Source organism: Grampus griseus, assembly GCF_964374135.1.
Source record: "Grampus griseus genome assembly, chromosome: 15".
NCBI classification, from domain to species: domain Eukaryota; kingdom Metazoa; phylum Chordata; class Mammalia; order Artiodactyla; family Delphinidae; genus Grampus; species Grampus griseus.
In genome coordinates, this window is record NC_139009.1 from 46,613,445 (window position 1) to 46,640,245 (window position 26,801).

Below are 26,801 nucleotides of genomic sequence, written 5' to 3' on the forward strand. Positions count from 1 at the left end.
ATTTAATCTTGCTACACACTAAGGAAGAATGAAAGATGTTCTTATGTTTTACTTGATTGAATCCAAAAACACATGAGATCTGAGAGATGTGTAAGACTTGGAGAGAACCAAATTTAGAAGATAGAACTCACTTGTAAAAAGTCTGCATTAGTTGTTAATGATCATCTCAGAAATAGAACTATGCATTTTGGGATGGGAGGTGAATTTTAACCCATCAACCATATTATAAATTATTGCATATAACTCTTTTTTTTTTTTTGCGGTACACGGGCCTCTCACTGTTGTGGCCTCTCCCGTTGCGGAGCACAGGCTCCGGACGCGCAGGCTCAGCGGCCATGGCTCACGGGCCTAGCCGCTCCGCGGCATGTGGGATCTTCCCAGACTGGGGCACGAACCCATGTCCCCTGCATCTGCAGGTGGACTCTCAAACACTGCGCCACCAGGGAAGCCCTGGATATAACTCTTTTGATGTTGGAAATAAATTAGACACTGACATATGAAATGATTACTAAAAGAGCAAAGTTTAAATCAGTGTTGCTTTGATGAAATGATCATTATGGTCCAAGTGTAAATCTATAATTTTCTCTGTTATATGTGAGGATTATGTGTGACTTACTTATTTAATAGGTAACTGGTATTGATTTTGTAGATTCAGGAAAAAGTTTTGTGAGTACCAACTGCTGGTCAAGATTGCTCCCCTTTTTTACTTCGCTTAAGACCATGGTACATTTCCTTTATGGTTCAGCCTCGAAAAGTTAGAGAAAAGTCAAAATTAGACCAGTACTATTCACAGTAAAGCACATACTTCAAGGATAATAGATTAATGAGAACTAAAAAATTATATTCTCATTTTCAATCTCCTAAAATTAACTTAAACATTTGGACACTGGAATTTTTGGACTATATTTGCGAATTTTCTATATTTTAAAAATTGTTTCTTATTCCTTAGGATATAGCATTCTTAGATACAGGTCTTAGTGAAAGTTGGCAGGGAAAGGAAATTATGTTCAAATTAGTTCATTTTGCTTCTGATCATTTTATTAAAATTACACAGTTTGGTCATGGCAAAAACCTGAAATTCAGGGGGAAAAAAATTTTGTATTTTCTTTTTATGTCAGTTGTGATGTCTTAGTTCCAACCAGTACAGAAATTTGGGAGTTAACCAATTAATTAGAAATGTTGATAATTGTGTATATGTCTCATTTAAAATAGTTACTTTAATGCAATGGTGATCTCTTGGTTCATTATATACTCTCCAGTGTGCAGAAGTTTTGCTGAGAATTTGATGCAGTGTCAGTTTTTCTGAGTGTTGAATATATCTACCCAACTTGTGTTTCTTAACATAAGGTCAGAGTGCTCCCAATTGCATTTAAATAATTTCTAAGTTGCAGTTTTAAATACTTGTAAGATTTATGTTAATTCTGTTTCTCACAAATAAAACCAACAAAATTAAGTTGTATAAATAGCTTCCTTTTTCTTTTTTTCTGGAATTTTGGCATTATCATCTGTCCCTTTTTGATAGCTTGAGAATTAGTTATACCTTTGCCCAAAACTTTTAAAAAAATCAGCATTAGCTCTCATACACAGGACTTCAGTGAGTTTTTATTTTAATTTTTTCCCTAGTTAGAGGTGCATGTTACAGCTTGCCATTGTGGTCATTGTGGTTCATTTCATTAAGCTTCTTATTCTATATGCTTTCTTGAGACTTGGGAAACAGTATTTTTCTGAGTGATTGTACTATATTGTTCCAAATATAAGGCTACCCAGAATAGAAGGCAACCTCCAACTAGAAACAGCTCAAATATGGAGAAAGGCTGGGGGCCCAGAGCCCGGCGGGTCTGGCAGTGGTGGCAAGGGTGCCGAGGAATAGGACGATGCCTGCCCACTCTCCCGGTGAGTGAAGACGAGTCAGCTGCTGATTTACTTGTGCATAACCAGATGGCTTCTGCTGCTAGAGGAAAAGTCATACTGGGGGGGAAAGAATAAGTCTGTACACATGAAAGTCACTGTGTGTCCAAATCAGGGAGGGAAGGCGGGAGTAGAGTCTATTTCACCTCCTAAATGGTTGCCTTCAGTGTTTTTTTTTTTTTCCCTGAACCTGGGGGTGAAAGTTGAATAACCCCAAACACTGGAGGAGGAGGAAAGTACCTGCACCTTTTGTGAAAAGGAGTTTAAAGGTCAGTGGCCATGGAAATGAATTGTTAGACACCATCAGATGTCTCACGACCAGCCCAGAAAATTATTCCTTGCCCTTTCAAATTGACTGCTGACCCAAGAGGTGGTACGTGCACTGTGTGATCATGTGTAGCCTGAAGATAAGCAACCCCAAAGCTGGGAGTCACATTTCCCATTTTAGTAAGATTTTTTTCTTTTTAAATTCCCTGTCTCCTGAGCCAGCCAAGATACAATTTAAATAAACGGGCTAAATCTTATTGAAATAAACTCCAAGGGACTGTTTAAAATTATTTGTTGGGCTAGTATTTCACCCAGTAGCATATTTTTAAAAATACTTCAGTGAAAAATGTATTATTCGATGGAGAATATGTATTGATGGAGCCCAGAGAAAACTCCAGGTATTGGTCTGATTCTACTAATAAGCACATAGAAATCTAAGCTTTTATTTCATAGTAACTAAATAAGATGTGATAGAATGAGGTGCTTGTTTCTGTTATAATCTAGAAAACTCTTTAGCACCTGTTAGTGTACAACTTAACCAGCATTCAGTAACCTTTGCGGCTTCACAAAAACTACATACAATATAAACCTTGACCTTTCTAGTGATTACCAGTCCATGGCTCGCAAAACAAGTTTTAAGTAGAACTTCAATCCCTGAATGATAAGTGTTTCTCCACTGGGTAGTTTCCATTGTAGCCTTCATGATGATGATGAAACTTCTTTAATAAAAAGGTATGTTTTTCTGAACAGACAGGACTCCCCTTAAGTTTAAACAATGCTTAATTGCCCAGAGGATTTGGTTTAGGGAAGCTACTTATCATTGATTTCAGAAATTCTCTGAAAGATAGAGGTCCCGTGCCCAAGGAATAGCAAGCTAGAATTTGGCATGCCTACCATTTTGCCAGGTCTGGGAAGGGAACCTTTGAAACAGAAGGGCTGGGCAGAGAAGGATTTGAAAGGGAGAACTGGAAGGGAGTGTATCCAGAGGGGGAAGGATTGTTGCCAAGTTAGATTACCAGTCAGAGGAAACAGCACTGCAGTGGTGGAGTCTAAATGAGAGGGTTCATGTGAACTCTGTATAACCTCAGAAGCCTTTTCCAAAGAGTTCATAAGGGTGATACCAGCCAGGAAAGAGACTAGTAGAGGATCAGGGCTTTTCAGGGAAGAAGAGCTTCCTTTATAACTCCTTCGCTTTGGAAATATTTGATCTCTACAAAGGAAGAGGATGCCCAAATTTGGTGGGGGGAGTGTGTGCCTATTATTAACCATCTTTAAACTTCAAACAGTTTCCTTTCTATTATTTGTTTTGGGTACTATTATGTCTGATTTGATCCAAATTACAAATACAGCAAAACAAATATTATAAACAATTTTTTCCCAGAGGGGGTTGGGGCTATAATAATTGTATGTTCTGTTCATCACCTCCTGTTAATTTCATCATTAGTTGCAACGGCAGACAGAAGCTGGAGAGGTCACCTAAATGTCAGATTCCATGGCTTCCTCTCCCTGTTGGCTAGTGAGGGCGGGGGCAGGACCTGACCTGATTGCATTAGGAAAAGAACATGGCCTCAGTTGGCTTGTGAGGTGGCAAGGATAGCCTTCAAGGACACAGGAAGAAAGGACAATGACAAGGGAAGAGAGATTTTCCAAGTTGCATATAAATAATCACCTTTGTAAAACTCAACAGGAAGAGTTAATTTCTCTACAAATAGTGGTGTTTGTGTAAAACCCATACATGTAACCTGTGCTCAGCTTCTCCCTCCCATCCCCAAAATGCACAACATAGAAGCTCTCCTGTAGATGCTGGAAAATTAACATCCCAGATCACTGTTTTTTCTTCCTTTCATGATTTCACACATGATGCACCTTCCCTGGCTCCTTCTCGGGGGGTTAGATTCATAGGATCAAGTTAAAGGGAACAGTTATTAATCTATTATGAAAAAATCTGTAGATTTGTTGATGGACAGAAATTAAAATCTCTCAGGCCCTAAAAACAGGTTAGGGCAATTCCCATTAGACTGTTTTTGCTAGGAGGATAGATCACTGCTGTTCTTTTTCTTTCCTGATCCATTAGTCTTTTTCCCAAGGAACCCCTAGAAAAAGTGATGTTTTTTACTTTTTCCCAGTTCCTGTATGGGTGACTGTGACTCTCACAGGTCAAATTAATAATGCCCAAGTTCTGACTTCTCAGCAGTTCAGTTGAAGAGTCACTACACTACAAATATGTAATTTGTGATGTTTTGTTTTTCAGTTTTTAAAAGTTCATAAAATAAGAGAATTCTTGAAGAAGATGTTGAATATGGTTAAATCTCTTTGGGAAATGTTCCACCATAGGTCCTTCCCTCAAAGAAGGGTTTATAAGGGACACCATTTCTCAAATGCAGCAATATGCCTTTGAGAAATGGTGATGTGTCTGCATTTTCTGAGACATATGGAATATGGCATTTGTCTTGCTGAGTGAGCATGTTTAACTCAGCTGTGGAGTAACTCACAAATTCCCTACTCTTGAGTATCTTTAAGTTTCAAAAAGTCATTCTTGAAATGTTCTTAATGGGCATTCCTTAGGGGGCACTGCTCTCTTTGGTAAATCAGAAGTGACATCTGGAAATGCATAGAGATGGCTCTTGGTTACATTTTTTTTTTTTCTTTTCTGCTGGTCAAGCAGAGAGTGTCTTCCAGTTAACAGGTTGATAGCATCTTTGGACAGGCTAGAGAAAATTAACAAAATGGCTAATTCTTGTTTGGCAGTGAAATTGAATATTGAATGACATCTCTGCAGTTATAAACGACCTTTGTTTTAATAACAAAGTTGTTGATTTTCTACTAAGGGTTCTTTTAGGTTGTCATCAGGGGCTGATGGGAGTAACAGTTCACCCAACTCTCCAGCTAGCTTCAGTGGACATACCACACCTTCTCAGCAGCCTGAACCCGTGGTACACTCTCTTAAGGTAACCAACTGTGTACAGCCGTTTATCCAGTACTTCAGTTGTGTTGTGGCTTGTTCGCTATAGTCTGGTAATCCTCACGGTCTCGTTTTAACCATAGATACTTTATTTTTTGAGCCCTTATGGTGTAACTTTTTTTTTATCTTAAGTTTTAAAGTATGATTTTAATTTTTTTAAACTAATAGTGGGTTTGAATACTTATGGTTGAATTGAATCTCTAGTTTTATCATTTTGTTTTGAGTAATGTGATTCATATCTATCTGCATCGAAGTTGAAGTCTGATGTGCATGTATATTCATATGTGTAAAATACTGTTACAGGTATTTTCTGTGCAATGTTTGTAGCATGGATGTCTTCAAATATAGGAAGTTAATAGTTGGCCAAAATAAGGAAAGATACCATATTTTTCTTTCTTTTTGCAACTGAAGTACGTTGTGCAACTTACTGAAAGTTTTCAAATAAACAAAAACCTACTCTGTTCACCATTAAATAGAAATTAAGTCTTCAAACTCTAGTTAATGCTTTAATGCTTCTTTATAGAGTATTAGAAAATAGATATATGGTCTTATTCATGAAGATATTTTATTTTTTGCTTATACTTCAGCTTCAGCAATGACTTAAAAAAAGATCTGGCTGAAATTTATCATTTATTTTTCTTTACCAGTAATGAGCTTTCCAATAAGTAAAATTAATAATAAGCAGTGTAAATATTTACCTCTCTGAGAAGAAACGGCAGGCAATAAAAATCTTAAAAACTGAGACAGTTCCTTGAAGTTTCATCAGTTCCAAAGTATAAAACACTGTCCTCCAAATTATCTATAATTCCTAACATGTAGCCTTGGTCAAACCTTTCTGAGCCATAAAGTAAGTAGAGTGCTTCAGTCCTGCTTTTGCCACATGGGTTTCAACGACTTTTCTAAAATTGTTTTGGTTTCAGAATGACTTATCAACAGCCTGATGATGCACTCCTGTGAAGGGGCCCACGCTTTCCTTGGCATGCAGAAAGCAAAGAAGTAGATGAGAACTGCAGAATATTTACTTGAGGATGACTGTTTTAGCAGTCGCTTTAGCTGCCTTGTTATATTTTGCTGTAACTTAGATGAAATGAGTTTGCTTCTCTCAAGCACATACTGATTGGGCACCGCCCTGTGTCTGGGCTGCTGGTTTATCAACTGGCTTGCTCTCTGCGACAGCATGTGGATACTGTTTAGTACGAACAGCATGCTAAAGAAGCTGTTACTTTAGCGTAAATCAGGCACTAGCGATCTGAAAAGCATTTCCGAAACGGGAAAATGAAGGAGTAGCTTCAATCCTGTAGTATTAGTATCTGCACATACTCCAAAGGCAACACGCTGCCCTGCTTTCCAAACTGTTTGAAACCTGTTTCAGCCTATTGCCTTGTGCAATTGGAATCAGATCAGTGCAGTGGGTCACATTGCCACCATTCCCAAATTTCTCAAGGCAGCTGTGTTAGTATGGCCTAAAAGGAAGGGGAGGGCAAGGAAGAGCTATTCAATGTTCTCTGAATTCATTCTCTAATTTTCATCTAAAATTTTATCTCGAGAGGAAGATACTATGTTTTAATCAGAACACGTTAAGTGTCCTCACTTGGCCAATGGGTAATGCCAAGCAACTGAAGCATCTTGATTGGGTAACTGGAAGCTCTTGAATATAGAATAGGTTCGCTTCCACGAGTTGAAACAGAAATATGTGCAAACATAGCCTCTGGGAAATGCATCCTCAGAACATCTCAGTGTAAAAAAAGGAAATGTAGCCACTCAATGTTTTGTTTTTAAAAGCTACCACTGTAGAGCTGATTTATATCATAAGATTGTTCTGTTCTGAAAGGAATAGTCAGGACAATGGCTCCTTTTCTCATCTTCTGATAAGTTTTTTTTAAATGTCGAGGCTTTAATAAACTCCACGGTCATAGCTGTGGGGAAAGCGTTGTTGTAAGCCAGTGTGAGGAGTTAGCCCACTTGTGATAACACCACGTTTTTCTTGCTTTAAAATTCCTAACTATTAACTAGAGCTTCACTTCCTTTAGTAGAAATTAACTGAACTTAAGTACACTTCTCTGAGGTACATTATAAATCGAATTTGTAGGCAAATGAGCTTGTTCCAGGAGTTAAGTTTTCTGTGAATATTCACTGAGCATCGTCAGTGATTTCCTCTAAGTATAAAAAAAATGTGAACTGACTCTAATATGAGTTGAGTACCAGGATGAGGCTTTCATTTACCACTGTCATATCCTTCTTTAAAGAAGTAGTACCTACAGAGTAATAATGGCCAGAAGTTTTGAGTTAATGAGAAAGTAGTTTGTGAGATTATTTATTACAGATTTGAACTCGGGTAAATATTGTTGTAGTCTCAGTATCCATGAACTGGACATGAAGGTCCCACTTTGGGCCTGAGTTATTTATTTTGGTCCACCTGTTTGTTCATTGGTGCAAATTCTCAGGTGACGTCTTTAGGTGTGGCTATCAGCACTGACCATGATAACAGCAGAACCAGGGAGCTTAGCCGTGTTACAGTTCAGTGTGGATTCTACAGGAGCTTTTAGAAAAAGGTTTTTTTTGCTACATCAATGATTTGATTTATAAGCTGATGTAAGCTGATGTAGAGAAAACTAAACAGCACTCAAAGCGAAAGTTTTGCCCTCTTTTTTACTACAGAAAGTATTGACATGAAAATTTTAAAGACATTTTGAACAGAATTTTATTCTCAATCCATTTAGTGATAATTTAGAGAAGTAGAACCTAAAATCGTTTAAAAGCGTCTCATTCCCAGATGAAAAAATGAAAAATATTTAGTGTTGCTCAAATATTTTCACAACTGGGGAGCCATTGTCTCTCTTTGCTTCTGTCAAAGAGCTGTGGCCTAGTCCTTTCCTAGGCACCAGAAACATGTCTAGGAAAGAACTGTGAGGTCACTAGTGTTAATGTTAACAAAAAGTTCTTATGCTACATATTTCTGGGTTCTGACCAGTTTCAGCTGTGACTATTACCTTTTTTAGTCATTTTTTTCTTTAGGCCGTGTCTACATATCATCTGGACTGTTGAGCAATATAATTAATTAATTACATGCCAGTCTTTACAATGGAGCAAGAATTATTGACTGTCTCCAAATGGCTGACAATCAAGTTTATCTTAATGACCAAAGTAACTAAATGCATCTAATTGTTAATGAATTCAATTGACTATTAGTGATGCAATAGATTGCTCTTAATGGCCATTTGAAAATCAAGTAGGATTCAGATAGCTTTCAGAACAATCAACTCTTTTAAAAGATTTTGCCATATGCTAATCCACTCTGATATGCAGACATGGAGAAAACTAAAGGTTTTTACAAAGTGGAGCGCCTTGATTTTTATTCATAACTAACAAGTTTTTTTTCCATGTGAAATTTGCTTTTCTTTTTCAACAAATCCAGGTCTTGGATGTTCAGGAAACTATAGATCGTCAACAGGGTAAAGAGTATGAACATGACCTTAGTGAGACAGAAAAAGCTATAGTCAGAGAAATGTGCAATGTAAGTTTAATGTGCTTTATTGTGTATTCTATGTTGAAAACCTCATCATAGCTTAGTTATTGCTTCATGAATACATTCTTTTTAAAATGCTGGCCAAATGCCTTTATATTTTTATGTGAAAGTAAAACCAACCTTCCCTTGATTTTCTTTGGTAAATTTTATTGCAGTTTTATTAACACAGTAATCATGTTGTAAAATATTCAGGTAAGCAAGAATCAGCCAATTTCTGTGTTGCAGAATGAATTGTGAAAGTTTTTGAATAAATTTTCTAAAATGTTACTAGTTTTGATAAAATAAGTTTCCATTTCATAATTTTCCTTAATTATGTTTAAAAACCTGTGATAAAGAAAACACAACCTTCTTCAGATTATTTGTAACTAGGGGAAAAAAATCCCTATCTTAATAGGTAATATTTGCTTAGTTCTTCATGCATATGATATGTGTGCTCCTGTCATGCCAAGCAGTACCTTTACCTCTCAGTGGTTGATGCAAGCTCAAAATAGGAAGAGGTAGGTAGATACGAACTTAAGAGAGAGTTAGCTACACAGAAATCTACCTTATGAAGTCATAGAAAAGCACAGTTTAAAAAAAAAAAAAGACATGCTATTTTCACAGTGCACAGCCTGTGTAATTTTAGTTTAGTAATATGCTTGGATGTATCATTTGATCAAGACTATAATTTGTGAAGCTTGTTAAAAAGCTAAGTAGAATATGATAGGGGAAGACATTTCTTAAAAGCAAAAATTCATGGCCGATTATTTTAAGCACTGATTTGAATTGGCTTTATACTGTACTTTTATCCCTCTAGTCTTTGTTCATTAGGGTATCAAAATTGCTTGGAAATACCCTTCAGCTTTAGGCTATTAGGGCCAGCTATCTCATTTATGTACCTCCCTGAGGTGTTCCTGGAATCCCGTAAATGTTAAAGTAGGTCCCATGGGCATTTTAACACTCTTGCCCCAGCACATATAGGCTCCTGCTTGCTTGTGTTGTGGCTGCTTTCCTTTCCTACATATCTGTTGTTTTTGTCTGTTTTCAAAAGGTCGTTGGTTCTAGATGTCATAATTTCCTAAATGCATCACTGTTCATCTTCTGTAGCTTTTTGCCTGTCCTTAAGGTTTTCAATTTGAACATTTCCCTCAGATAAATTTTAAAGTTCAGACATTAGGAATTGTAAAACTAGAAGGGACCATAGAAGGTCACACCTCCAGTGGTTCTCAAAGAAAGAGTCATATGAGGCTCCTTCATAATTCAGAGGTCTGGGTTTCACCCCAGATCATAGGCAGTTGGGTTAGGAAGTCCTCGATAAGAACCCCATACTTGCATTTTATATTTGAAGAAACTAAGATTCTGAAACTAAGTTACTTGCCCAAATTGTTCTCTAATGAACAGTGAAGTCAGATGTATACCCAGATTTTCTCTGAGGACCAGCCCTTTCCACTTTCCCAAGTGTAGTTAATCTAGGCACTGCCACTGCCATTTTCTTCCCTCAAGAATGAAAATCAACGTATTGAGCGGCCCAAAAATTTCGTTTGGGTTTTACTGTAACATCTGGTCAGAAAAAACCAGAACGAACTTTTTGGCCAACCCAATAGCTTGCAGAGGAGACCATCTCCATTGTGCTTAATGGCAGAACTTCTGTAAAACAGCAGGACTGTTTTTTGAGGAAAGATTTTTAGATATTAGAAAAGTTATTTCTGAGTCGTAGAAGCGACCCACTAATGAATTGGATCTTGATAAGTTTTGCATTGATTTTTGCTCACCTGTATTTCCAAAAATCCTTCATTGTCCTCTTCGTGTACCTTCAGAAGTTTTCTAGGGCATCTTTTATCACCGAAATTTGAGAAAAAAATGTAGTTCAAATCTGATTATTAGCACTCTTATATTTGGAAACTATTTAGAAGCTAAGAGAAAAAATTGTTGATTTAAAATATTTGTGTCGAGACGAGGGGAAGAAGGTGGAAAAGTAAGGCGCGGAGAACACCTTCCTCCCCACAGATACACCAGAAATACATCTACACGTGGAACAACTCCTACAGAACACCTACTGAACGCTGGCAGAAGGCCTCAGACCTCCCAAAAGGCAAGAAACTCCCCACATACCTGGGCAGGGCAAAATACCTGGGCAGGGCAAAAGAATAAAGAATAAACAGAGACCAAAGAATAGGGACAGGACCTGTACCAGTGGGAGGGAGCTGTGAAGGAGGAAAGGTTTCCACACACTAGGAAGCCCCTTCGCGGGCAGGGGTGGCGGAGGGGGAAGCTTCGGAGCTGCGGTGGAGAGCACAGCAACAGGGGTGCAGAGAGCAAAGTGGAGAGATTCCTGCACAGAGGATTGGTGCCGACCGGCACTCACCAGCCTGAGAGGCTTGTCTGCTCACCTGCTGGGGCGGGCGGGGCTGGGAGCTGAGGCTCAGGCTTCGGTCGGAGCGCAGGGAGAGGACTGGGGTTGGTGGCGTGAACATAGCCTGCAGGGGGTTAGTGCGCCACGGCTAGCTGGGAGGGAGTCCAGGGAAAAGTCTGGACCTGCTTTCTTCCCTCTTCGTTTCCTGGTGCACGAGGAGAGGGGATTAAGAGCACTGCTTAAAGGAGTTCCAGAGACGGGCGCAAGCCGGGGCTATCAGCGCGGACCCCAGAGACAGGCGTGAGACGCTAAGGCTGCTGCTGCCGCCACCAAGAAGCCTGTGTGCGAGCACAGGTCACTATCCACAGCCCCCTTCTGGGGAGCCTGTGCAGCCCGCCACTGCCAGGGTCCCGTGATCCAGGGACAACTCCCCCGGGAGAACGCACGGCACACCTCAGGCTGGTGAACGTCACGCTGGTGTCTGAGGCCACAGGCTTGCCCTGCACTCCGTACCCCTCCCTCCTCCCAGCATGAGTGAGCCACAGTCTCCGAAGCAGCTGCTCCTTTAACCCCATCCTGTCTGAGCAAATGACAGACACCCTCTGGTGACCTACACGCAGAGGCGGGGCCAAATCCAAAGCTGAGCCCCAAGAGCTGTGAGAACGAAGAAGAGAAAGGAAAATCCCTCCCAGCAGCCTCTGAAGCAGCAGATTAAAGCTCCACAATCAAGTTGATGTACCCTGCATCTGTGGAATACATGAATAGACGAAGAATCATCCCAAATTGAGGAGGTGGACTTTGAGAGCAAGATTTATGATTTTCTCCCCTTTTCCTCTTTTTGTGAGTGTGCATGTGTATGCTTCTGTGTGAGATGTTGTCTGTATAGCTTTGCTTCCACTATTTGTCCTAGGGTTCTATCCATCTGTTTTTGGTTTTGTTTTCATTTTTTAAAAAAAATTATTTTTTCTTAATTATTTTTTATTTATTTTAATAACTTTATTTTATATTCTTTCTTCCTTTCTTTCCTTCCTTCCCTCCTCCCTCCCTCCTTTCTTTCTTTCCTTGCTTCCTTTCTTTTTCTTTCTTTCTACTTTTTCTCCCTTTTATTCTGAGCTGTGTGGATGAAAGGCTCTTGGTGCTGCAGCCAGGAGTCAGTGCTGGGCCTCTGAGGTGGGAGAGCCAACTTCAGGACTCTGTGGTCCATAAGACACCTCCCAGCTCCACATAATATCAAACAGCGAAAATCTCGCAGAGATCTCCATCTCAACACCAGCACCCAGCTTCACTGAACGACGAGCAAGCTACAGTGCTGGACATCCTATGCCAAACAACTAGCAAAACAGGAACACAACCCCATCCATTAGCAGAGAGGCTGCCTAAAATCATAAGTCCACAAGACCCCAAAACACACCACCAGACGTGGACCTGCCCACCAGAAAGACAAGATCCAGCCTCATCCACCAGAACACAGGCACTAGTCCCCTCCACCAGGAAGCCTACACAACCCACTGAACCAACCTTAGTTACTGGGCACAGACACCAAAAACAACGGGAACTATGACCATGCAGCCTGCAAAAAGGAGACCCCAAACACAGTAAGATAAGCAGAATGAGAAGACAGAAAAACACACAGCAGATGAAGGAGCAAGATAAAAGCCCACCAGACCTAACAAATGAAGAGGAAATAGGCAGTCTACCTGAAAAAGAATTCAGAATACTGAAAGTAAAGATGATCCAAAACCTTGGAAACAGAATAGACAAAATGCAAGAAACATTTAACAAGGACCTAGAAGAACTAAAGATGAAACAAGCAATGATGAACAACACAATAAATGAAATTAAAAAGACTCTAGATGGGATCAATAGCAGAATAACTGAGGCAGAAGAATGGATAAGTGACCTGGAAGATAAAATAGTGGAAATGACTACTGCAGAGCAGAATAAAGAAAAAAGAATGAAAAGAACTGAGGACAGTCTCAGAGACCTCTGGGACAACATTAAATGCACCAACATTCGAATTATAGGGGTTCCAGAAGAAGAAGAGAAAAAGAAAGGGACTGAGAAAATATTTGAAGAGATTATAGTTGAAAACTTCCCTAATATGGGAAAGGAAATAGTTAATCAAGTCCAGGAAGCACAGAGAGTACCATACAGGATAAATCCAAGGAGGAATACACCAAGACACATATTAATAAAACTGTCAAAAATTAAATACAAAGAAAGCATATTAAAAGCAGCAAGGGAAAAACAACAAATAACACACAAGGGAATCCCCATAAGGTTAACTGCTGATCTTTCAGCAGAAACTCTGCAAGCCAGAAGGGAGTGGCAGGACATATTTAAAGTGATGAAGGAGAAAAGCCTGCAACCAAGATTACTCTACCCAGCAAGGATCCCATTCACATTTGATGGAGAAATTAAAACCTTTACAGACAAGCAAAAGCTGAGAGAGTTCAGCACCACCAAACCAGCTTTACAACAAATGCTAAAGGAACTTCTCTAGGCAAGAAACACAAGAGAAGAAAAAGACCTACAATAACAGACCCAAAACAATTAAGAAAATGGGAATAGGAACATACATATCAATAATTACCTTAAATGTAAATGGTCTAAATGCTCCCACCAAAAGACACAGATTGGCTGAATGGATACAAAAACAAGACCCATTTATATGCTGTCTACAAGAGACCCACTTCAGACCTAGAGACACATACAGACTGAAAGTGAGGGGATGGAAAAAGATATTCCATGCAAATGGAAAACAAAAGAAAGCTGGAGTAGCAATTCTCATATCAGACAAAAATAGACTTTAAAATGAAGACTATTAGAAGAGACAAAGAAGGACACTACATAATGAACAAGGGATCGATCCAAGAAGAAGATAAAACAATTGTAAATATTTATGTACCCAACCTAGGAGCACCTCAATACGTAAGGCAAATACTAACAGCCATAAAAGGGGAAATCGACAGTAACACATTCATAGTAGGGGACTTTAACACCCCACTTTCACCAATGGACACATCATCCAAAATGAAAATAAATAAGGAAACACAAGCTTTAAATGATACATTAAACAAGATGGACTTAATTGATATTTATAGGACATTCCATCCAAAAACAACAGAATACACATTTTGTCAAGTGCTCATGGAACATTCTCCAGGATAGATCATATCTTGGGTCACAAATCAAGCCTTGGTAAATTTAAGAAACCTGAAACTGTATCAAGTATCTTTTCCAACCACAATGCTATGAGACTAGATATCAATTACAGGAAAAGATCTGTAAAAAATACAAACACATGGAGGCTAAACAATACACTACTTAATACCGAAGTGATCACTGAAGAAATCAAAGAGGAAATCAAAAAATACCTAGAAACAAATGACAATGGAGACACGACAACCCAAAACCTATGGGATGCAGCAAAAGCAGTTCTAAGAGGGAAGTTTCAAGCAATACAATCCTACCTTAAGAAACAGGAAACATCTCAAATAAACAACCTAACCTTGCACCTAAAGCAATTAGAGAAAGAAGAACAAAACAACCCCAAAGTTAGCAGAAGGAAAGAAATCATAAAGATCAGATCAGAAATAAATGAAAAAGAAATGAAGGAAACGATAGCAAAGATCAATAAAACTAAAAGCTAGTTCTTTGAGAAGATAAACAAAACTATAAACCATTAGCCAGACTCATCAAGAAAAAAAGGGAGAAGACTCAAATCAATAGAATTAGAAATGAAAAAGGAGAAGTACCAACTGACACTGCAGAAATACAAAAGGTCATGAGAGATTACTACAAGCAACTCTATGGCAATAAAATGGACAACCTGGAAGAAATGAACAAATTCTTAGAAATGCACAACCTGCCAAGACTGAATCAGGAAGAAGTAGAAAATATGAACGGACCAAACACAAGCACTGAAATTGAAACTGTGATTAAAAATCTTCCAACAAACAAAAGCCCAGGACCAGATAGCTTCACAGGCGAATTCTATTAAACATTTAGAGAAGAGCTAACACCTATCCTTCTCAAACTCTTCCAAAATATAGCAGAGGGAGGAACACTCCCAAACTCATTCTACGAGGCCACCATCACCTTGATACCAAAACCAGACAAGGATGTCAGAAAGAAAGAAAACTACAGGCCAATATCACTGATGAACATGGATGCAAAAATCCTCAACAAAATCCTCAGCAAACAGAATCCAACAGCACATTAAAAGGATCATACACCATGATCAAGTGGGGTTTATTCCAGGAATGCAAGGATTCTTCAATATATGCAAATCAATCAATGTGATAAACCATGTTAACAAACTGAAGGAGAAAAACCATATGATTCTCTCAATAAATGCAGTGAAATCTTTCGACAAAATTCAACACCCATTTATGATAAAAACCCTGCAGAAAGTAGGCATAGAGGGAACTTGAGCTCATGCAGCTCAATAACAAAAAAACAGACAACCCAATCCAAAAATGGGCAGAAGACCTAAATAGACATTTCTCCAAAGAAGATATACAGACTGCCAACAAACATATGAAAGAATGCTCAACAGCATTAATCATTAGAGCAATGCAACTCAAAACTACAATGAAATATCATCTCACACCGGTCAGAATGGCCATCATCAAAAAATCTAGAAACAATAAATGCTGGAGAGGGTGTGGAGAAAAGGGAACACTATTGCACTGCTGGTGGGAATGTGAATAGCCACTATGGAGAACAGTATGGAGGTTCCTTAAAAAACTACAAATAGAACTACCACATGACCCAGCAATCCCACTACTGGGCATATACCCTGAGAAAACCATAATTCAAAACGAGTCATGTACCAAAATGTTCATTGCAGCTCTATTTACAATAGCCAGGACATGGAAACAACCTAAGTGTCCATCATCGGATGAATGGATAAAGAAGATGCGGCACATATATACAATGGAATATTACTCAGCCATAAAAAGAAACGAAATTGAGCTATTTGTAATGAGGTGGATGGACCCAGAGTCTGTCATACAGAGTGAAGTAAGTCAGAAAGAGAAAGACAAATACCGTATGCTAACACATATATATGGAATTTAAGAAAAAAAAATGGTCATGAAGAACCTAGGGGTAAGACGGGAATAAAGACACAGACCTACTAGAGAATGGACTTTAGGATATGGGGAGAGGGAAGGGTAAGCTCTGACAAAGTGAGAGAGTGGCATGGACATATATACACTACCAAATGTAAAATAGATAGCTAGTAGGAAGCAGCCGCATAGCACAGGGAGATCAGCTTGGTGCTTTGTGACCACCTAGAGGGCTGGGATAGGGAGGGTGGGAGGGAGACACAAGAGGGGAGAGATATGGGGACATATGTATATGTATGACTGATTCACTTTGTTATAAAGCAGAAACTAACACACCATTGTAAAGCAATTATACTCCAATAAAGATGTAAAAAAATATTTGTGTCACCATGGTAAGTTATATATCAAAAACACATAGCAAATATTGGAGATTAAAGAAAAATACAGATTGTGAGACAGTTTCATAGTTTGTAAGAAATAACTTACGTAAGATTATGAAACCTATTAGAGGAACTATGTGCTTTTACAGTAACGTCACAGAAATGTAAAGCTTTCTCAGAATGTGATAGCCGTTAAAAGACTCAGAGCTTGTTTCATCTCAGTGTCTGGTATTCTTTCTGGAGATAAGTTAACATCTATACAATGGAAAGACTCTTCTTCACAGCACCAAGTGCTTTTATTCTCTTCCCAAGCTATACCCCAAACATACACTGCCCTCTAAGAAGTAGTAAATCTATCTTGTAGTCTTAGTTATCTTAGGTTTGTCTGTTTGGCTGTTGTCAATTCCCTGAGAACAGTTGAAATACTTGACTGGTCATCTCAGATACCCACCTGTTCTGCTTTCAGTTAATGAGTCACTACTCTGTGTCCGCCTTAATATTCTGTATCCTTGGCTTATTTCAGAGTCCTGCCTTCTCTGAGTTTCCTTTCACCACATAGTAATTTCAGGGTTAAGGCCCATTGCATTCTACATTTGAATACTTGAAGAGGGGTTGCACTTTTGAGTTGTAATCATCTACTGCCTTACGTCCCTGATCATTTGGCTCTATCCTCTGCTTCTAACCAAGACATCAAAGCGTTCTGGGTAGATGTAATTATGTATACCATTTAAGGGCTAGAAAGGCAAAGTCCATAGCATTCCTTGGCTTCCTGATTCAGAATTTGTGCCTCTTCAGTCAGTGTACTGAGAAATGACACTTTCCTAGCTCCCTTGGGTACAATTTGAGCCATCCATTGCTATATCATTCCTTTCCAAATAGTTAAGGACCATACTACAGTTCCCTTCAAACATGACAGTATCTCCATCACATAGTTGTGCCTGCTAAAACAGAGAGACTAATAGTTACATGGGCTTTGAAATGAAGGTAGACAGAACCCTATATATTCTTATGTAGTACTGTGAATAGTACTTGGCTTCCCTGGAGTATCTGCTCTTTTTAAAAGAGAAAACAGAGAAACACAATCTATGAATAATTAATGAGCCAACGGGTTTGTATTCATGTTAGAGCAATGTAAATTTTTGTGGAATTAATCTGATCATAATCCTAATAGTGAAACACTCTAAGAGGGTTATGACTTACTGTGTGTTTCCTAATTAATGTTAGTATATTGGTATGTCGTTGTTGAATTCAGTAACAATTACTTATTAATCTCACCTTTGGCTACTGTCCCTTTAAAATGGACCAGTTTTTAGCATATTGTAGTTGTATCTATTTTAGTGACTCTTGAATTTATTCTTATCTTTTCCCTGCATCTGTATGCTTTCTGTTGTGGTAATCCGAGATACCATATTGGGTAGCTAAGATTTATGATAACTGAGGCCCCCATTTCGCAGGGGAAACCAGGGAACTCTACCACTGACCCTTAATGCTACCACCTCAGGGACTTTAAACCACTAAGGACAATGAAGGAGCGTTTGTTCTTAGCTATTTAACATTTTGGTATCCCTTATTTTAGAGGTATAATATAGGAACCAGGATGATTTTGCTCATGTGTTCTTAATTCTGGCTAGATATTAGAATCATGTTGAAAGCTTTTAAAGCAAAAAATAGATGACCATACCTGTCTGAGTAACTCCCAGTGTGCAGTGTGCAGCTAGAGTTGAGGACCACTCTCACAGCTAGTGTAAGCTGGCACGTCATTCTTTAATTCTGACCCTGGTTGCTAACAAAGCGTCGTAGTCCCATCTGTTGAGCAGTTCTTGTGATTTAGAAACTTGTATCACATTTCATTTTGTGTTTGTGTTTGACAAAATATGTGAATATTTTGTCTCTTGTCTTATATTCCTTTTTGTCCCTCTCATAGATTCCCGCTTAGAACAAAAAAACATATACATGTCTTTGTGGAAGAGGACAATTAAGATGCTTACTTTTTTTTCTTAAGGTTGTATGGAGGAAACTTGGAGATGCTGCAGGTTCGTGTCCTGGAATTAGGCAGCATTTGTCTGGAAACCAGTACAAAGGACCCATGTGAGAAGGACTCTCTTTCAAACGTGACATCACCACTGCCAGAGAGACAGAAGAAAAGAGTGGATTTTCACAAACCTGGACTCATGGAATAACATGGAGTGATTGTACATTGCACATATTTTCCCTCTAAAATCTTTAGTGTAACTGAAGTTGTATTTTGTCTCTCACTTCAATGTTCACAACAGTCAATCTCAAACAAGGTAGCTTTGAAAATCACCATTTTGGTACCAATATTTTCATTAGAACTAAAAGTTTTTGACTCTTCAGATGGAAAATTGTAATTGGGAAACCTGCATGATTGGAAGAGTCCAGTAGAGCCTCTGTGGTTTTGATAGAATTGAATCATTGCATATAATGGTGGGAGTGTTCTACCATATTGTTCAAGATAAGAGGTGGTTTCCAGCTTCCCAAGTTGGAGAGTTGGTCACCTATTATATTTTAGTTAATAAAATACTAGTTCCTGATGCATAATTGATTTGAACGCAAGATAAGATTAGGTTTCTGGGATTTCGTTTTGACTTTTGAGGTGCTAAAAATACCACATAGATTTTCCTTACCAGCTAGGAGGGTAGCAGGACTTTGTCAAGTGCTTATCAGCGAGTACCATTTATTTTAATTGATCAAAGTAAGTATATCTTTTCTTTTCATCTTAATGTATTGCTCATGAAGACACATCTTGGGAACACATCAACCTCCATCTTCAGTGTATTCATTAATGTTAATATTAACAGTTTCAATTAAAGAACAAGCAAACAATTTTTCTAAGTGTTTCCAGCCGTGAGATGTTAATTTCTACAATTTAATTTCTAGACATGCTGTTATACTTAATAAACTTTCTGTAAACTTTAAAATATTGCACTGCATTTATGAAAAAAGCTTTCTTAGCCTACAGCAGTTATCTAACATTTTATGAAACTGACGCATGTCCTTCATTATTGAAGCTAAAAGCTCTTGTTCAGATTGCTTGAGGTTTGAAAAGGAGGTGTGCTAGCTTTGCTTTGCTTTCCTTAGTTTTGGTGTATATATATATATTTTATATATATATATATATATATAAAAATAGACTGTGTATTGGAAATGCTATGATAGGTATTTTGTGTTTATCCAAATGCAACGATAGTTTCTTGTATGAATGTGCAAGAGGCCTGTGAACGAATGCTAACTTTATATTGTAGTTTAAGATTATAAAAGTAGGAATGCAACAATTCCCAGTTTTCTTCTAAATTACTTAGATTTGATTCATAGCAGATATTCTGTTGTTGCTCTTGTTTTTAAACAGGCTCATTACACATGTATTAATTGTCATTGGTGAAGGAATTGTTACACTTTTTTGAATGTTATTGTGATGAAAAAGCAGCCCTCTGGTCTCAGAAAATATTTATGAATTAATTTGCTATAGAATTCTCTAATTATTGTAATTGGGTTACCATTTAAGCTTTTCTTTTAAAATGTTATATATTTTAAGAATATTATTACTCTATAAAAGAAAATTGCTATATTTACACCTTCTCTTGAAAAGCCTTCATCATTAAATTGTTGTATTCCTACACTCTGAAGACATTTAAAACAAGCTTCTGTGCCTGCAGTAGAGCCTGCAGAAGCTAATACAAGGAACACTGGTCTTTTGACAAAATACTTGTGTAAATTTTGATACTGTATTAAAACTATTTTTTTAAAGTTCTGCATAAAATTGACTCATCAAGTATATGTGTTCATCTTAGCAATGATAATAAATTATTTAATCTCAGTGGTTTTTTTCTCCAAAATGTTTTTCCTAAATGGAGATTTCTAATAGTCACTAAATATCATATTACTCCTGTATGATGACAGTAATGTAGTAATACAGATGATTCATTATCTTAAATACAAGACAAAGGCATGTTTAAATATGCGCTTAATGAGGGATTTAATATTGAGATTCCTCAATTCATTATTTTCTAGTATAATGTAGTTAAAAATTTAGAATATTTAAGAATATTTAAAAATTAGTTATAAACTCTTTCCCTTGTTCTTCTAATTCATATAGAATAAGATTAAACTTCAATTATTTATTATTAAAATATTAGTAATCACAAGAAAATACACCAGAGAGAAAATATTAAAGAAATGGAAAACTCGGCATCTGTATTTAAGAAGCTTATACATTATTGGGGAAAGATAATATACACATATGACCAAGACGTAAATTAGAGAACACACACACACACACGCTCAGGTAGAGAACTTGGAAATCACTCACACCCTACACTTAGCATTAGTCTGTACTTTAAATGACATAGTAGATGGACAGCCCAGGGCCTGAATCTTGCTACTGCCCAATATGTTTATCAATAAGAGTGAGTGGCACCCTTCTGTTACATGACCAGCTTATTAGCTTATGATTTCATTTTCCCTGGAACAAAGGTTAATTTACATATCTTAGTAGATGATCTTTACCAGCCTTGAAGTTGACTGTCAGTCTATCAGAATCTAAGCTTTTTAAATTAATGCTTTGTAAGTTTCTAGCACATGCTCAAGGCACTACAGAAAATTTAGATCATATGTGACATTCAGCAAAATGCGGACAGTCTAATTGGGATGATTGTTCGACAGTTCAGTTAACTTTTAATGAATGCCTACCACTACCATATGAGTAAACACACTTTGGTTCCTCACTCAGGATGCTGACTGTTCAAGAAATAATATGGAACCGTAGTATCTTGGATACCAGCAGAAGCTTCCTTTATCCTTGAGATCTAGATAAGGTTGCCTCAGACATCTATTTTCATCATCTTGAGGAAGTGCTAAGTCTCCTAGTGCCTTCCACTCATTTCCAGAGTTTTCACTCTATGTAAGCATCCTGTTGCCTCATTCTGCTTCACCTCAAGTGCAAACTGATTCTCCATTAGAAATCTTGTCACCCATTCTTGGAAAGGATCTGCCTACTTCAAGCTGTCTTATCAAAGTAAATTCCCAACAAGCTCAAGACACTTCTATGAGGAATTCATACATTGACTTCTAAAAGAAAAATTTCTCCATCTCATTACACAATTAAAGGACAATATATCAGATTGAACCATATGAGATTGCCAATATTTGTCCATCTTTGGATTACCAAAACAGCATACGGTACAACTTCGTATGATTAAGAGATTTTTGGTGGGAATAAACAATAGAAGTTTGCGTCAGCATATTGAGCTGGAGCAATATAAAGTATGCTTTACTACATGCAGCACTGAATAAAGGCCTTTGGCTTAGCAAGGCTGACTTTGGGGCGGCAAGTTCAGCACGTGACTATAATTAGCTCTGTGCATTTGAGACTTATTCTCATTGAGCCTCAGTGTCCTGATGTGCTGAGTGGAGATAACATCTATCTTGCTGAGTTACTGTAAGGTTCTTAGTAGCCTTCCTAGTTCCAAAGTTCAATGATCTTGACAGTCCACAAGAAACAGTGGCGATCCTTTGACATAGGAGCCTAGACCCGTGAGCTGTGGCACTTTATACCATTAGGCTAAGGGAAGGAACCACAACACTGAAGGGACTCTTATCTACCACACAGATTCTAGCTGCACATTCGTACTTTCAAGCTCTGTTCTTTACGTATCATCAGCCTACCACAGGCCTTGCTATGACCAATCACATACTGTGATTCTGGAAATGGAGAAAAAGGACATGTGTCTGATTCTCATACAGGAACAGTATATTTGAAAAACAATTTCTACAACCATTTAATTCTGAATTTGTTTTTCATGTCACTGTAGGCATAATACTTTCCATTCAAAATGGCAGAATGAGTACCTGCTGCAGCTTCCCCCTCTTGCCTTGAACCCTAAAAATGATCGAAAAGATACTTCATAAGCTCATAATTCCAGTAGAACATAAAAAGTACTGTACTCTGTGGACCAGCAATTATGATGAATTCTTGAAAGAAGGGAGACAAACAGTATCTTGTTGAAGAATGGATCCATAATTCAAAGTACATGATGGAGGGTATTGTTTAAAAACGAGGCGTGGCTGCAAGGATGTTTCAAACAAGGAAGAGTTTGATACACACACTGCATGGAGATTCTGGGATAACTGACAATAGCCAGACGTTTTGACTCCTGCATATAACCTTTCTCTCCCTGGGTCAGACATAGAACACACAGATAATTACTCACAGGCTGGATTAGAGAGTAGTAAGTATGACTGAGTCAGAGACACAATGCAAAGTCTTTGGATTGGTAACACCCAGAGGAAAAGGGACCCTCTGTACTCAGATCCTTAGCTACTGATACACCCTGCCTAGGAGTTTGTCCCACCACCTCCTTTGCACTTAATTTAGAGAGGCTGAAGTATCTCCAAAACCCAGCGTCCTGACCTGCTTCTTTAGGCAAGTGGTAGAATGAACCCAGCAGGCTAATAGGAAATTTCAATACTAACACGAGTATATAACCAAACATCACCCAACATTTCTCACTGTCTTCCATTTCCTTCATCGATCCTTCCTTCTCTTTCCTAGTTGTTTTCTAACTGCTGTATTTTATGAGTTTAAATGTTAAAGGTACTTCAAAACCATCTGGAAGTAAGAATAAATCATAAGCACAGTCTCATTTAACTGAAATCTAAGACTCTCTTTAAAAAGCAATATCCTCTCATTTTGCATAAATGTTTCTCAGAGTTTTGATGCCCAAGTTATAATTCCATTTGGTCTTATTACCAAGGTTTTCATTTCCTATCCCAGGACCTTTAGTTTTCTAGATCCTGTTCTAAAGTGATAGCATACAATATACAACATCATACTTGCCATGGCAACAACAGATTCATATGCTAATCAGGAATGCAGCACATTTGTGTTTTATAGAAGCACAAAGGCCTCTAAAATTGGCCTTTGATTCTATGGGCCATTGTTGGGTGTGGGCCAAGCTGGATGGGCTTAATACAGCATTATACAAAATCTGTTTTCCCTTTGCAAAAATCTGGATTAGATATGAATGGGTTTCTGACAGTCCAGATAACAGTCTCTGGGGCTTTTTCTTTTTTTTTTTTTTTAATAACCATCAGCATTCCCCAGGCTCAGTCTAGCCCTACCACTCAATATTGAACACATTGATTGGCTACCCAAGATTCAGTTTTCTCTTTTTCCTAAGACAGTTCTCCTTTGGTGTAGAAAGACAATGCTCTTCTACACTGTCCAAGAGAGTCAGGAGAAGTGTTTCCAACTCCATAGCTGAATCTTATTTTAAAGCCTAGACTCACAAAGTCCATCTTGGTAATCTCATCCTACTTGCTAGTAATTGATTCAGGAAGCCAATCTTCAGCCAATCAGCACACAGCATTCCTATGGCCCAACTGTGGCAACATGGCCTAACAAGGCTCATCTAAATTCTTGGGGAAGAAAGTTTATTTTGTGGGTAGGGGAGAGGCTTTTTTTTCTCTTGTTGGATATATAAGGAAGAGTTGTCTGTTGCAAAAAGCTATGTTGGCTGTTATTGAGAAGTCATCCAGAGGAGAAAGCATGCATACAGTTAAGGGGAGGGCCAAGAGAACCGGGGAGAAAGGGAGCTGAACTTTGATTATACCTTGTCTGGAGTCCACCCTACTTCTGGACTCTCAGAGAGATTCCAATTTTCCTTACTGTTTTTGATTTGGGATTCTTTTACTGACTAATATTGTACACTTTAAATGTTATGAATTGAATATCTGGTCTCCTGATGTGGAAAACTGCAGGATATTCTATGATGATGGCTTAGTTGTATTGGGAAGAACAAGGAGTGTGTTCAAACAACTGATTCCTCTAACTACTGTCACAAAAGAGAGGTTCTGTGTTATCTTTATGTAGTCGAATAAAAAGAAATTAGCAAGAAGGGAGATCAAGATGGTGGACGATGTGGAGCTTATTTCCCCCCCCACAGACACCTCAAAAATATATCTGCAGGTGGAACAATTCCCATGGAAAACTAACTGGAAACTGGCAGAAAGACTCATAAAACCAATGCTGAGGGGACTTCCCTGGCGGTTCAGTGGTTAAGACTCTGTGCTTCCAAGGCAGGGGGCATGGATTCGATCCCTGGTCGGGGAACTAAGATCCCACACACTGCATGGCATGGACAAAAATGAATAAATAAATAAATAAAATTTTAAAAAAGACAACAATGCTGCAAGAAAGATACACACGTATTTGGGTAGGATAGGAAGAGAAGCATTGGGTCAGGATCTGTGCCCCTTGGAGGGGACCAAGAGGAAAAGGGAGATTGCACAGGCAGACAGTCACCCTGGGTAGTGAGTGGGTCGAGCCACAGACTGGGTATCCCAGTCCTGGGGTCCTATGTATAGGAGACAAGCCCATTTGGCTAATTGGAAAAGCATTGGGACAGATAGACTGGAGAAGTCTAGACTCCACTCCTGAGGAGTGTGCATGTGCTGGTTTGCCCCCCCGCATGGCAGAGAAAGGTCCCTAGCCCAAGCCAAGTGAACGCTCTGGCCCTGCTCACTCCCTGCAATAGTCTAGCACTAGATCCAGGGTGGCCACAGCAGGGGAAAAATGCCACCATGGGCTTTGTATGAGCAGAGCCCCGGATGCCTACACAGGCAGAGCATTGGACCTCTGTAAAGCACACAGGCTCTCCTTGCTTCAGCACTCCCCTCCTTTGGGGCAAAGGTCCCAGTGTGGGGAGAAGGAAAAACACACGATTAAAGCGAACAGAGCTAGCTTGAGCCCAACTCTCAGGTCTTCTATTGTAGCAACTTGCGAGAAGACCCACACCCCTGACAGGGCAGTGATGGCCACTGAGCAGAAAGGAAGTCCCGCCTCACACCCCTCTCAGACTCTAGCTCTTCTATCACCAGCCACACCCCCTACCAAGGTGATAGCTGCCAGCACTCCCTGAGAAAAGACATGACTGGCATCCACATCAAATTCAGCCCTATCACCAAGGCACTGAGCACATGCAGTTTACATAGGTACACTCCCACATAAGAACACCCCTTCAAGACCAAAGTAGGTAGCTATTTCACCTAAATTCGTACAGACAGAGAAAGTTAAATAAAATGAAAAGGGAAAGGAACTAAGCTTAATTGAAAGAGCAAGAGAAAACCTCTGAAAAAATAATGAAACAGAAATAGGCAATTTACCAAACAGCTAATTCAAAATACTGGTAATAATACGGCTAACTGAATTAGGGAAGAAGATTGATCTAAACACAGATTATTTTCATGAGGAACTAGAAATTATAAAGAAGCAGCAAACAAGAATAGATAATTCAATATGTGAGATAAAAAGCATACTAGGAACAATGAATAGCATACTAAATGACACAGAAGAATGCATAAGTGATCTGGAAGATAGAATAATAATGGAAATCATCCAATCAGAACAGCAGACAAACAAATGAAACAATATGAGTACAACATATGAGATCTCTGGTATAACATCAAATGTGCCAACATTTGCATTATAGGGGTTCCAGAAGGAAAAGAAAGAAAGAAGGGTTCTGAAAAACTGATTGAAGAAATTATGGCTGAAAACTTCTCCAACCTAAAGAAGGAAAAAAATATCTAGGTTTAGGAAGCACAGAGGTCCCAAATCAAGATGAACCCAAATAGACCTATACCAAGACATAATTAAAATGGCAAAAGTTAAAGATAGAAAGAGAATTCTAAAAGCAGCAAGAGAAAAAGTCATATCCAAGGGAATCCCCATAAGGCAAATCAATGTGATACACCACGTTGAAAAAAGGAAAGACAAAAACCACCTGATCATCTCAATAGATGCAGAAAAAGCATTTGACAAAATTCAACATCTATTCATGATAAAAACTCTCACCAAGGTAGGTAGAGAGGGAACAAATCTCAACATATAAAGGCCATTTTTGACAAACCCACAGCCAACATCATACTTAAAAGTGAAAAAGCTTAAAATATTCCTGCTATATTTAGGAACAAGACAAGGATTTCTACTCTCACCACTTCATTAAACATAGTAGAAGAAGTTTTAGTCACAGCAATAGAAATAAAAGTTATCCAAATTGGAAAGGAAGAGGTAGAACTGTCAGTATTTGTAGTTGACATAATACTTTATATGAAGAACTCTAAAGTCTCTAACAAAAATCTATTAGAACTAATAAATGAATTCAGCAAGGGTGCAGGATACAAGATTAATATACAGAAATCTGCTGTGTTTTTATACACTAATAATAAATTATCAGAAAGAGAAAGTAAAAAAAAAAATCCTTTTTAAAACACATCAAAAAGAATAAAATACCTAGGAGTAAACTTAACCATGGAAGTGAAATACCTATACTCT

At 38.4% G+C, this 26,801-nt stretch overlaps 1 protein-coding gene across 2 annotated transcripts in view; it reads left to right on the top strand.

Moving 5' to 3' along the window:
• Nucleotides 1–20,254, top strand: part of CCDC85A (coiled-coil domain containing 85A) — a gene marked incomplete at its 5' end in the record, with an annotated part of 203,018 nt that extends 182,764 nt beyond the window's left edge. Inside the window, 4 exons of one of the 2 annotated variants that reach the window (XM_082671839.1) lie at nt 1,759–1,893; nt 5,004–5,123; nt 8,553–8,651; nt 18,453–20,254. In XM_082671839.1, the coding sequence (XP_082527965.1) occupies nt 1,759–1,893; nt 5,004–5,123; nt 8,553–8,651; nt 18,453–18,542 (444 nt within the window). In that variant the 3' untranslated portion in view covers nt 18,543–20,254. The remainder of the gene's footprint in view (nt 1–1,758; nt 1,894–5,003; nt 5,124–8,552; nt 8,652–18,452) is intronic. The other variant, XM_082671840.1, reaches the window with a different exon arrangement.
• Nucleotides 20,255–26,801: the final 6,547 nt, after the last annotated feature.